Source organism: Castor canadensis, chromosome 4 (genome assembly GCF_047511655.1).
Source record: "Castor canadensis chromosome 4, mCasCan1.hap1v2, whole genome shotgun sequence".
In the NCBI taxonomy this organism is placed as follows: Eukaryota; Metazoa; Chordata; class Mammalia; order Rodentia; family Castoridae; genus Castor; species Castor canadensis.
This window is the reverse complement of record NC_133389.1, coordinates 59,266,253-59,279,849: the sequence shown is the minus strand read 5'-3', so window position 1 is coordinate 59,279,849 and position 13,597 is coordinate 59,266,253. Positions and strand designations below refer to the sequence as shown.

Sequence of the window (13,597 nt, the reverse complement as noted above, 5' to 3'; positions counted from 1 at the left end):
CTACCTTAGGAAATACTATGCCCTAATTCATGATCAAGCAAGAGAGCTGACCCAGTTACGCCAGCAATTACGGGAAGGAAGAGACACCTCCTTCTCTCTTAGCCAACATTTAAAGGATCTCCTCACCCAGAAAGACCCTGACTTCTACCAGACACAGGCTTTCGAGAGCAGCTGGATGAGGGTCGCAGTCTGGTGGAGCACCTTGTGTGTAAGCTCAGCTCAGGTGAGGTGGCCACAGGTCCTGATTCCTCAGAGCTTCTACAAGGTCTCCAGTTCACAGGACACTCTGCATCTCTGCTAGTAACCTTTTTTCAAGGCTTATCCTTTCACATCTCTCTTGGGTTGTGTGAAGATCAGTCTTGTGTGGTTGGTAAAGTAGAGGAGAAGTGCTCCGAGGTAGAGGACATGGTAAAGGACAGGAGACATTGTTTTGGAGTGAAGGAAGCTGTGGAGGGAGAGTGATTTTCTCAGAGGCATGTGATTGATTTATCCTTCCTTCTGTTCTTTTTCTTCCTCTATGATGTGATGACAGATGATTTGTAATGTAGCTGTAGCAATAACCATGGGAATATTTATGAATACACTTCAAAAGTGATCCAGCCATTGTGGGTGGGGTTCTGCAAAGAACTTGATGCAGAGGAACTTGGTGGTGGGAATGTTGGTCTACAGTGAAATACTTTTCATACAGAGGACTTTCCAGGATAACAGCAGAGGCTGACTTGGCAGTCCCTTGTGGTGCTGAGATGGGTGAGGGGTTTGGGACAGGTTCATGTGTGACCTTTTTAGAGATAGGTTTTGACTCTGTATAAAAACCACGACAATACATAAGACTCTGTGCCAGGCACCAGATTTGTGGCAGGAGGTTGTGTACAGATGGACAAGTCCAGAAGGAAGCCAGACAAAGATGTGACCAAGGGAGCCAAAGGCATTTTAAACTTTCCCCTAGTTGTAGACAGAACATTCCAGGATGGGATTTACCAGGTCACAGACGTTTTTTCTGAAGGATCATAAAAGTAAGCTAGACAGTTTCATTAAAGACAAAATGTGGTACCCTTCAGTACAATTCTCTCAGTGTATTTTAAAATTATACACAAATATTTATGTCACCATGACCAGAAGGACCAGGGGGACACAGAACTATGTCTGACTTGTCATTTCTGAACTTGCAGAAAATCATAAAAATGAAGAAGAAGAAAAAGAAAAGGAACCACTGTCAAAAATGAATGATCAGGACAGGTAAAATATGGAGAGGGTCTTTGAAAGGAAAAAGAATGATGTGGTCACATTTATGATGCCAGTTTAAACATACAGAATTAACCAATTTCATTCACCCAGTCAACCACATATATTCTCTTTCTGATACTTGTAGGGTTAGTTGAATCAGTCTCAGGGGATTTCCTGTCTTCTCAGACCCCTTTCTTGTATGTATGGTAAAAAAGGCCAGGTGAGATTCATGCCTGGTTCCATATTGCATCTAGGTCACTGACTGGCAGTTCACAGCAAGAAAGGAAATTAGATGTGTGCATGTGTAGTATTTATCTCCATCTATCTCTATATAAAACACAAGCATAAATGCATGTATGATGCATACATATAAACATATACATATATACATACATACATATTTATATGTATATAGAAAAACCATAGTAAAAGGAACCTATAAAATACAAGAACTCTGGGTTTTTGTAAGGCTCTAGGAGCCACCCAGGATATTGTATTTAACATTTAAAAACTTACATGTTGTTGCCCAAAATGTACCAGAATTCTATCTTCCAAGGACATTCTCATAGAAATCTCTGTGAAAGTCCTGATAATGTGTTATTCGTTTTGTTCTAACTTAATTTTCCCTTCTATATCCACCTTAGGGAATTCAATTTTCTAATTCAAGTTCAGGCACGAGACTTGACCCAGTTAAGGCAGAAGTTGCAGGAAGGTAGAGAGGCCGCCTCCTTCCTCAGTCAGCATGTTAACGAACTTTTCACCCAGGAAGACTTTGACAGCCAGGAGGGGCAGAACCCCCGAGAGCAGCTGGCTGAGGGGTGTAGGCTGGCACAGTGCCTAGCCCGCAGGCTCTGCCCAGGTGAGGAGGCCACAGCCCCGCTTTCCACTGAGCTGCTCTCCTGTGCTCCGCTCACATGAGACTCCATTAGAAAAAGATGTTTTTTCTGGCTCTCCTGCTATCTACATTTCATTTGGATCCTTGACAGAGCAGAACTGCCTCAGTTTGAGGAGAGAAGAAATGCACTGGGTAGATGGCAGTGTATTTCAACGCTGCTGTGCTCCCTGATGGAAAGTGGTGTTTGGACACAGGTAGCATCTATCAACAACCCCACAGAAAGGAGGGTATGACAGGCAGAAACTGATGAGATTGAAAAGACCTTGGGCTAGGAATGGAAGCTTTCCAGGTATCCTCACCCTGAAATATTGTGGGCAAGAGCTGATTTTGCTTCCTGGATCTCTGTTTCCTCATTTCTAACATGGTGAAAATATGTGTTATGGGTAGTTGGAGCATTGGAATAAGTACTATTCATGAGTATACGTATAGTAGGACAAAGTCACAGGTTGGTGTAGGGACCTGATGTAGTAGAATATGGCAGTGGAATGCTGGATACTGGAATATTTAATAGGTAATGTGTCTGATTAAATGACAGAAGCAGGCATGAAGGAACCAGTGAAATCCCTAGATATATGGAGAGACATGAAATAGGGCTATTTTTCCTCTTCCTAGAGAAGGTAGTTGGTTTGATTTGAGAGCCATGATAGAGCCACTGAACCTAGGGACCAGCTATGTTCCAGTGGGAGATATAACTGGAAAGGCCTGATGGTAGCTGGATTCTCCCATATGTGTGGATCTGGATTACAAAAGACATTTTTCTTTCTTTGCCCAATTAAATGTAGAGTATGCCATTATGGAGGTCCCTTAGATTGGGGCCACTCGCTTCATGGGTTAGAATGTCATGGCATGCATCTCTTTAAAGACAAACATGAGGCATTTCTGAATTCACACATAGATAATTTATGTCTCTGTGCCAAGATAAGCTACTATACTTATAATGCTCGAGTAGAACTACCTAATGTCTAAGTGAGCTTGTTTGAATTTGATTGTAGAAAATCTTGAAGATGAGGATGATGATGATGAAGAACAAGTACCATCAGAATTGGACCCCAGGTAAAAACCAGAGATTAGGGGAAGATAACGATGATGAAAAATATGGAGAGCAACCCCTGAAGATCATACAAAAAGCCAGATGCAGCCATACGTGATGCAGGGGCACAGAAAAGCTGCTGTTACTCTGGTTTCATTTACTGAGGCAGTAAGCATTGTCTGTTCTGCATTTTCAGTCTGTCCCATCTAGAGTGAACCCAAGCAGGGTAAGGAATATCCTGCATTCAAAGATGACATGTTCTCCTCGAACTGCTTAAGATCCAGAGGTGCATCTATTTTCTGCATTGTTCACTTTCACTTGTTGGCAGGCATTTCACAGCCAAACAAACAAACAAAAAGCCCCCACAAAATAAAAGTTTTTTTCCTGCCCTAACATTAAGAGAAATACGCCTAGAACTTGCAATACTTCTAGGGGTCTATAAATAGCTCAAGAGCATGTTTCCACTGAACCACTGAATACAGAATATAATTATAGAGAAAGGCGCAGTTCATCAAGGAATGAGTCAGAATTACACCTGAAAGACACTTTGGGATTATTCTGACAGAAATCTCTCAAAATCTGAACACCTATGATTATACCATTTCTACTTTTAACAATTTCTTCTATTCCACCTTAGGAACAATGATGTACTGGCTGAAGTTCAGGTGGGAGAGGTGACTCAGTTGCTCCAGCAGTTACAGGAAAAAAGAGAGACCTACTTCTTCCTCAATCAGCATCTCAAGGACTTCTTCATACAGAAAATCCCCGACAATCACCAGAGCCAGAACCATGGAAAGCAGCTGACTGAGGGGTCCAGGCTGGTGGAGCCCTTTATCTACAAGAAAAGTGCAGGTAGGTTGGCCACAGCCCTGAGTATACCAAGGTTCCCAGCTCAGAGGACACTCCACAACCTCAGTAGTAACCTTTTACCAGCTGTCCTGGTTTCCAGTCATAAGTGAGGTCATGGTAGGGTGCACAAAGCCTGGAAGTATGACAATTTTCTCTGTCATCCATGAAGGGTGGCAGGTGCCTTTGGGGCCTGAGGTGCATCCATCAAGTGATCATGGATAGGAAGCAGATTCTTAGAGTACTGAGAGCCTGGACTAAGAATGAAAGTTTTGTATATTTTCCTGAGCATTTACTTCATAACTGTAGCCAAGTGGCTGGTTTATCCTTTCTAGATTTCAGCATTCTCATCTGTAAAATGGAACAAATCATGTTTTGCTTCCTAGTTGTAAAGATCAAATGAGGAGGTGTGCATGAACACACTTAAGTGAGAATAAAGCACTTCAGTGCCCCTAAAGCTTGGCAATAACATTTTAGAAGGAAGAAAGACATAGCTAGATAAATCCAGAAGAAAATGGACAAGTATCCAGTGATCAGAAGACCAAATGTAGTTTATCTTTGCCCAATTAAACACCAGCACACCGTAATAATGATCCATCAAATCAGGGTATTCTGCATGAAGGGTCTGTGTATTGTCACAGACCATATCGTTCTTTTTCTTTTGATGATATATGGATTGTTTATTTGTGTATATTAATTTTACAAAAGAGCATTTTGTTGTGATTTTTCCTACTTGTCTATGTGGTACTTTGATTGCATTTATCCCCCCCATTACCAAAGTCAGCATATGAGATCATTGAGTACAGTTTTTCAAGTGCATTCTAAACTCATACATACATGATTTATATATGAATGCTCAGATAGGGCACTGAAATGGGTCAGGCAGAACTCTTTCATGACTCTGGACATGGCTGTACTTTTTTACAGAAAATCGTAATGATGAGGTGGATGATGAAGAAGTGTCACTGGTTTCCAGGTAATGATGAAAGATAAGGGATTAAAAAGCAAGGTTAACGTATTGGTGGCAGGGGGGCTGTAAACATATATAGGTGAAAATAGCTGCAGATTTCCTCATTGAAAATAAAGAAAGACTGCTGAGAATAGTGATGTCACTCACTCAACCAAGATGACATAACCCATTTAGCAAGGTTAACTACTTGTAGAGTGAGTGACCAAGGTGAAGGAAGCAGTCGCAGGACTTCTCACACTGAAAGAAATCACTTGTTCCCTTTGTAAGGCTAAAATCAGGAAGAGATGCACATCTCTTTTCTGCACTGTTGGCCCAAGGTCATGCACAGATATGCCATGAAATGTAAATAGTCCTGTCACATCCCACTATTATAGAAAAGGGCCTAAAAGGCATAAGTTCACTGGGAGTCCAAATTGATGGAGTCCAAATTCACTGGACAGCTGTATGTAAAAGTCAGTGTCATTCATGAAGAAGGTCCACCCACCATCATGGTTCTCCTTGGCTGCGTCCTCTGCACATTCAGGTGAAGCTCAGTCTCCTTCCTCATCAGCTTGTTAGCTGCCCAGTGCACTGATCCAGAATTGCACTCAATCTCTGTCTCTCTGCCACCCTCTTATCTCCATGGCAATCAAGCTGTGCTGAAGTCAGAGGACAATGGTTTCCTTTATCCCTTTTGGAAAGAGAGCTCCATACTATTGGGCTCCACCTATAAGCTTCTGATCAGGACTAGCTGGGTTGCTGTGGTGTGTATCCATCTTGAATTAGTCTTTTGTTCTTCCTGATCTCAGTAGACATACCAGTCATCTGCAGGAGGTGAAAGTAAAAGAACTCTTCACAGATTCATTAGGCGAACAGTATTTCCACCCTTTTACTCATACGCATTTATTGGACTCACAAGAACTTCTCAGAGGCAGTGCCCTCCCCTTGGATGGGCCTAAAGTCAGCCCCGCTCTGAATCAAGACAGTGAGTACTCCTGACACAATGCAGTAAACCCAGCTGGTCTCCCAAGGGAACCCCCATTCCAGTGCTCCCATCCTGTCTGAGCTGAAGTTTGTTCATAGGCCACCTATGAGGCCCATTGTGGTTCAGGAAAGATGAGAGGTCAGGTGGCTCTAGAGCTTTCCTGTCTTCCTCGTGCCAGGCCAGGTCTTTCTCAGCCAGGTCCTCTGGGGAGGCCAGAGATCCATAGGCAGCAGATTGGAGAGGGAATAATGAGCCATGAGCCTGTAAGCAGCAAGGGTGTGTCGGACCTGTCTGAAGGGGCCATCTTATCCTTAGACCATTTTACCCTCCTAGCCTACTATCTTAATTTGATGACCCTCTTATTTCCCTACAAGGTCATAGATAACAATGGCTGTATTTTTATTTTCAGAAGTGAATTCTGATGCCTCCTTTCAAATGAGGAAACCTGCCACAAAGGAGGGTGATACTCCTGAAGGTTCATTTGAAAACACATGTGGGATTCAGGATGGCTTCATTGAGGCTGCAAGTGTCCTGAAAGAGAAAATTTTCAAAGGAAAATCACTGCTCAGCAAGTGGAGAATAGCATGCAGATTCCCTGGCCCAGGTTACAAAGGTAATCACCCCAGAGGCTCTTGGATGCATGTAGTCCTTAATGCATTTGTTCTGTCCAACAGCTAATGTAACCTCTGTCTGTGCTTACCTCAAATTTCCATTAGGAGCCACTATGCAGGCCCTTCCATCTTTGTCTCCTGTTTGTTCTCTCAACTTTATTTCTAACCACTACTGCCATCTTGGTACCATAACTGCCACAGGGAAGCTCAGCCAGTTGTTACACTCATTGTATGAAGACTATCTTTTTGGCTGCTGATTATATGTGATTTCTTGGAAACACCACACATTCATGGCTTTTAACCTTCAACTCCCAGCTGCCCTCGCTCCTCTGGGCCTTTCCTCTGGGAGCACACCCATTATAAATGACTTATGCAGAGTCTATGCTTCTGCCATGTTTGGGAAACCAGGCTGAGTCATTCCCTAAATCTTCAATTGGACATGCAAATGAAAATTACTAAAATTAATGAGAAGGAACCCTGATTGCAAAAACTAAATTATAAACAGGACTATAGGTGGGAGATATATACTGGTCTGGAGTCATTGCTGTCTTTACAACCATGTGTAAGCCCTGTGTCGATATACAAGGGTTTTCCAGAACTCAAGGTCTGTAATTCATAGACTCTGAAATCAACTGGAGGATATTAAATGGCACTGTAATGGAACACCAGACCAAAAGTAGAAACCAAAGGCAGTACTTGCACAATTTATTTAAATAACACTGAAAAGTGATTCCAGGGCCAATTATAGGAAGACCCAATTTGATTGTGGATACAGGACAAGCCTTTCATCAGGCTAGTGTAATTAACAAGAGAGGAATTTGCTTGAAATTGACAAAAGGATTGGAAAATCCATAGAGCCAGTAGATAAGGACCACAGATAGGACAATGAAATGAAAATGATGAGAATCAGTGGCCCATTCCCTATCCCAGATCATGCTGCAATGAAGAAGAAATCTATAGACTCCTGTAAAATGTCTGGAATGTGTTTTGGGGATCAGTGTTTTCAAAAAGAACCCAGGTGACTGTAACATGTGGCATGAATTGTGGAGCACTGAGCTCCTTTTATCCACTTTCTTCTCATATTTCTCAACGATTTCTATTACAGCCCTGTGGAATAGAGATTATAATCTTGTATAAGATCCCTCCATTTTACAGTGTAAGAAGTGGTGAAATCAGATAATTAAATGCATGTACATTCTATTCTCAGGAAATGTGAATAATGAATGAAGCCTGTATCTGGGCCATACAAATTATATGTCTGTGGCAGGTGTGTTTTCTAAGCAGAATGTGCATGCAGGAAGTATATCGGATACTTACACAAGTCTTGTAGTTTCCCAGGATTAATCTCCTCCAATTAGTTTGTGTCCTAGGGTTTTCCTTGAACTGTGATTTTGCTTGGTGTTAAAATCTCTTCCTCTCCAAAATCACAGCCTGTGCCAGTGTCATTTCCTTGTCTTGCCATATATTATTGGGAGATACTGGGTTTTACTAGTCCAGTTTCTCTTGAATATGTTAATAAATTGGAAGTACCTTTGCCTCCTGGCCATCTTACCATTACTGGATATGTGAGAAACATCACCCATCATGAAAATATAAGGGTGTCTATAGACCTCCTCTCCCAGCCTTGGACTCTGTTGTCCCAGCCTACATTTCTTTCCTTGATGATGTTCTTCTGTCCCAATCAGGGCACAGGGAACAATGTCTGTGGTTATATTTTCAGAGCTGAATTCAGATGTATGCTTTGAAATGAAGCTGGAGGGTGATACTCCCAAAGGCTCAGTTGACCACACACCGGGGTTTCAACATGGCTTCATTGATGCCACAAACGTCCTGAAGTGGAAGATCCTGAAGAGAAAATTACTGTTCAGCAGGTGCCGAATAGTATGCAGATTCCCAGAACTGGAACAGACAGGTAATCCCAGCTGTGGCTCTTGGATGCACTTACTCCTTGTGACCCTTCATGTAGGATTGAACTCATCCTACTACTGTGTTTTCTCCTCAAGGTTTTTCCTGTCCAACAGCCCATGTAACCTCTGTGTATCCATACCTTGAATTTCCATGGGCCTCCACCATGTCTGGACATCCATCTCCATCTCCTGTTTGTACTGTGGACTGTGTTCCCAGGCAGAGCTGGTGTCCTGACACTTCAAGTGCCCTAGGTAAGCCCAGCCTGTTGTTACCATTACTGTATGAGAGCAGCTCTGGTCTGCTATGCACATGCAACTAATTCCCCAGAACCCCAGTCTTGGTTGGCTTTTTGTCTGTCTTCCCAGCTACCAAGGCTCCGCTGCCGCTTTCCTCTGGGATCACACCCTAAACCAATCTCTAGTGTGGGATTCTCCTCTTTTGCTGCTTTCAGAACCAGACCATGTCAGTTCCTGAATTCTTAAATTGGACCTGCACATGAGAAGTGCTAATATGATGAGAAGTAGCCCTGATTATAAAAAACTACATTGCAAACTGGGGTATTAGTGAGAGAAAGCTAGGCCCTAGTAGCAGTATTGTCCTGAGCACCATTTGTCCAAACCTTTGCCAATGTGCATAGTTTGATCAGGAGTCAGTATCTCTACTTCATGAACTCTGAAGTTAGCTGGAGGACACTGAGTGGAACTTTAAAGGTATGTCAGTCCAAAAGGAGATGCCAAGGGTAGTACACAAACATCCATAGATCAATGATGACTTAGGCAGTCCTTGTCCTCTCCTCCTCCTTATTGTCATTTCCATTAACATGTCCAGCTTCGAGTCTAAAATACAACCCCATTGACTCTTGAGGACTAAGACTAAGAGAGCCTTTGGTTTAAGTCACTCAAAGGGATGTGGGTCAGGAGTCAGTTACGTCAAGACCCAATAAAACTGATTGTGAATACAGGACAAACTTTGCATCAGGCCAGACCAATGCAGATGACATGAGAGTGATTTGCTTGAAACTGTCATTAGGAATGGCAAAATCCATAGAGCCAGCAGGTAAGGAACCAGGCATGATAGAGATGGGACGATGGAATGAGAATGGCCCATGCCCTATGACCAGATCATGCTGCCAGGAAGAAGGAATGGAAGGGCTCACAAAATAGTCTGGGATGTGGTTAGGGCATCAGTGTGTTGAAAAAGCTCCCAGGTGACTGTAATATGTGGCATGAGCTGAGGGTCATGGACTTAAGCTGTTGGCAGGTTGACAGGATGGTATTGTCCCAGCTGTGTGGCACAGGTCATAGAGAAAGCATAGCATCCATTAACCATTGAATTTGTACTCCCCTCTAAAACAAAACTATTTTAGTGCCACAGTAGAACACAGAGATGGATGGGAGAGACCCATGTAGTCCCCATATTTGTAGCACATGTGCACAAAATGTTTGAGTACAAGAGTAGATAATAATAATAGCTCTTTCGGAGCTGAAAGTACATGGAGAACTTCCTCCAAGTGCACCTGGTGGAATTTAGTATTTTCTTTTTCATTTTCAAATAAAACTTGTAGCCTGCCTTTGCCACATTCACTTGGCAGTCCTATGAGGGACCATGATATGAAAGTTTTATTTTTTGTGCATGATTTTCCTGAAACAAAAATCCTCAAAACTCCTGAAATAAAAGTCCTCCCTTGAGGAAAAATGACACACCTCAAATGTCAAAGGTAGGAAGTTGTCATACGTTTACACTTCTATGCCATTCTAGAATGGTATGAACTACTAGAGAGGGATCTTTTGTTGAAGGAGTGCTTTGAAGATGGAAAAAGGCAGCAGCATACTGCAGTGCCTTTTGATTTAAATATCTGTGGGTCTACATATTTGAGCTCTTCCTAGAAGTGCTTTATGGGAGACCTGGTGTGGAATTTCCTTCCAGAGATGAGCGAAAAGTTTTGTGCTCTGGTTGAACTCACTGTTCTCCCTTCACTCTCCTTTGTTCTGCTCTTCTGATCTGCTTGGAAAAGCACTCTCAAACTTTTCCTGTCGGTTACAAGGTGACCCACCATTGCTGTTCATTCATATTTATGGAAAGCACTGCTCCAGGTTTGTCAAGAGGTCACTGTGGGTTCATTAAAAGCTAGGAACCTAGGAAAGAGTGTCTACCCTTTAGTAAAAAGCAGGGCTGCACTTGGATCTTGTGCCAGGGGCCCTTTTCAGTGTTCCCATTCCATGCTTGACAATTTCTTTAATAAATAGTTTCCATCTTTCTCTTTTTGTTATTCCTGGCATTTGATCTCTGGACCCTCCACATGTTAGGGTCTCTGCCACTGCATAGGCTCCAAAAGCCTGGGATGGCAGGCGCACACCACAAATCCCTGCCTACTTGGTGTCTTAAATGGGGCCTCACTCCAACCTCTATCCTCTCCGTCTCTACCTCCTGCGTAGCTTCGATTACAGGCTTGGTCCACCACCCCTGGCTTGCTCCAGATGTTCTTAAGACTGAGGTTTCAACCCTTCATGTCCACTTTATCTGGGCCTTGCACATCCTTCCACAGTGTCACTCCAATGACAACACATTGAGCCATGGACACTTCCTGGTGGTGATGTCAGGAGGTGGAAGGTCATGTGGGATTAGGGGCCCCAGTCACCCACTTGGAGTGTTTCGATGAGAAGTGCTCCTGCATCTTTGGGGACATGCAGTGCCTGACCCGTGTGAATAACTTGGAGCATTTAACCATCTTGCCATCCATCTGGCACTCCTTTTCCTTGCCACTGGCTTCCCCCAAGCCCAGACAATACTCAGCAGCCAAACTCATTTACTCTGTCTCCTGCTCACCTTCCATGGATGCTGGAGCAATAAGCCAGCTCAGAGGGTATTTGAGGAGCTGGGAGACTGTGAATCCTCACTCTGTTGCTCAATGCTATCATTTCCTGATGTCTTAACAGGCCATCTGCTTTTCACAAGCTTCTTTTATCCACTTTTTTCACCGATTTCTAATTTCAGGTCTGTGGAATAGGAATTATAATCTTGTATAACATCTCTCCATTTTCCAGATTAAAAAGTGATGAAATCAGATAATAAAATGCATGTACATTCTATCCTCAGCAAATGTGAATAATGAATGAAACTTGTATCCGGACCATACACATTATATATTTGCGGCAGGTGTGTTTACAGTGTATACAGGAAGTATATCAGATACTTATGCAAGTTTTGTAAGTTTCCCAGGATTAACCTCCCCCAGTTAGTTTCTGTTGTAGGTTTTTCCTTGAACTTTGATTTTGCTTGGTGTTAAAATCTCATCCTCTCCAAAATCACAGCCTGTGCCAGTGTCATTTCCTGTCTTGCCATATATTTTTGGGAAATACTGGGTTTTACTAGTCCAGTTTCTCTTGAATATGTTAATAAATTGGAAATACCTTTGCCTCCTGGCCATCTTACCATTACAGGATATGTGAGAAGCATCAGCCATCATGAATATATAAGGATGTCTATAGGCCTCCTCTCCCAGCCTTGGACTCTGTTGTCCCAGCCTACATTTCTTTCCTTGATGACACTCTTCTATCCCAATCAGGGCACAGGGAACAATGTCTGTGATTGTATTTTCAGAGCTGAATTCAGATGTATGCTTTGAAATGGAGCTGGAGGGTGATGCTCCTGAAGGCTCAGTTGACTACACACCATGGTTTCAACATGGCTTCATTGATGCCACAAATGTCCTGAAACGGAAGATCGTGCAGAGAAAACTACTGTTCAGCAGGTGCCGAATAGTATGCGTATTCCCAGAACTGGAACAGACAGGTAATCCCAGCTGTGGCTCTTGGATGCACTTACTCCTTGTGACCCTTAATGTAGGATTGAGCTCATCCTCCTGCTGTGTTTTCTCCTCAAGGTTTTTCCTGCCCAACAGCCCATGTAACCTCTGTGTGTTCGTACCTCAAATTTCCATGGGCCTCCACCTTGTCTGGACATCCATCTCCATCTCCTGTTTGTACTGTGGACTGTGTTCCCAGGCAGCGCTTGTGTCCTGACACTTTAAGTGCCCTAGGTAAGCCCAGCCTGTTGTTATCATTATTGTATGAGTGCATCTCTGGCCTGCTATGCACAAGCAACTAATTCCCCAGAATCCCAGTCTTTGTTGGCTTTTTGCCTGTCTCCCAGGTTACCCAGGCTCTCACTGGGAGCCTTCCTCTGGGAGCACACCCTAAACCAATCTCTAGTGTGGGATTCTCCTCTTGTGTCCGCTTTCAGAACCAGACCATGTCAGTTGTCAAATTCTTAAATCGGACCTGCACACGAAAAGTGCTAATATGATTAGAAGTAGCCCTGATTACAAAAAACTGCATACCAAACTGGGGTATTGGTGAGAGAAAGCTAGGCCCTGGTGCCAGTGTTGTCTTGAGTGCCATGTCTCCAGGCCTTTGCCAATGTGCATAGTTTCATCAGGAGTGGGTATCTCTATCTCATGATCTCTGATGTTAGCTGGAGGACACTGAATGGAATTTTAAAGGTATGTCCGTCCAAAAGGAGATGCCAAGGGCAGTACTCAAAACCTGGTAGATAAAGGACTTAGGCAGTCGTCTTCCTCTCTTCCTCCTAATTGCCTTTTCTATTAACATGTCCAGCTTTGAGTCTAAAATACAACCCCATTGACTCTGAAGGTCTGAGACTAAGAGAGCCTTTCATTTAAGTCACTCAAAGGGATTGGGTGGGTTGGGGGTCAATTACATCAAGACCCAATTAATTTGATTGTGAATAGAGGAAAAACTTTGCATCAGGCCAAGCCAGTGCAGATGACACGAGAGTGATTTGCTTGAACCTGTCATTAGGAATGGCAAAATCCATAGGGCCAGCAGGTGAGGAAGCAGGCATGATTGAGATTGGATGATGGAATGAGAATGGTCCGTTCCCTGTGTCCAGATCATGCTGCCAGGAAGAAGGACTGGAGGGGCTCATGAAATAGTCTGGGATGTGGTTAGGGCATCAGTGTGTTGAAAAAGCTCCCAGGTGACTGTAATATATGGCGTGAACTGTGGAACACGGACTTAAGCTGTTGGCAGGTTGACAAGATGGTATTGTCCCAGCTGTGTGGCACAGACCATGGAGAAAGCATAGCATCCTTAACCATATATTTGTACTCCCCTCTGAACAAAACAAT

General features: G+C 43.2%; 1 protein-coding gene across 5 annotated transcripts in view; it reads left to right on the top strand.

Annotated features, from left to right (window-relative positions):
• The first annotated feature begins 84 nt into the window (after nt 1-84).
• Nucleotides 85-13,597, top strand: part of LOC141422514 (uncharacterized) — a 34,595-nt gene continuing 21,082 nt past the window's right edge. For 3 of the 5 annotated variants that reach the window (XM_074070301.1, XM_074070302.1, XM_074070300.1), the window contains exons 1-12: nt 85-223; nt 1,170-1,236; nt 1,869-2,083; nt 3,112-3,172; nt 3,787-4,001; nt 4,923-4,971; nt 5,754-5,929; nt 6,339-6,542; nt 8,261-8,452; nt 8,544-8,699; nt 12,049-12,240; nt 12,332-12,487. In XM_074070301.1, coding sequence (XP_073926402.1) covers nt 1,220-1,236; nt 1,869-2,083; nt 3,112-3,172; nt 3,787-4,001; nt 4,923-4,971; nt 5,754-5,929; nt 6,339-6,542; nt 8,261-8,452; nt 8,544-8,699; nt 12,049-12,240; nt 12,332-12,487 — 1,633 coding nt within the window. In that variant the 5' untranslated portion in view covers nt 85-223; nt 1,170-1,219. The remainder of the gene's footprint in view (nt 224-1,169; nt 1,237-1,868; nt 2,084-3,111; nt 3,173-3,786; nt 4,002-4,922; nt 4,972-5,753; nt 5,930-6,338; nt 6,543-8,260; nt 8,453-8,543; nt 8,700-12,048; nt 12,241-12,331; nt 12,488-13,597) is intronic. The other 2 variants (XM_074070303.1, XM_074070304.1) reach the window with 2 other exon arrangements.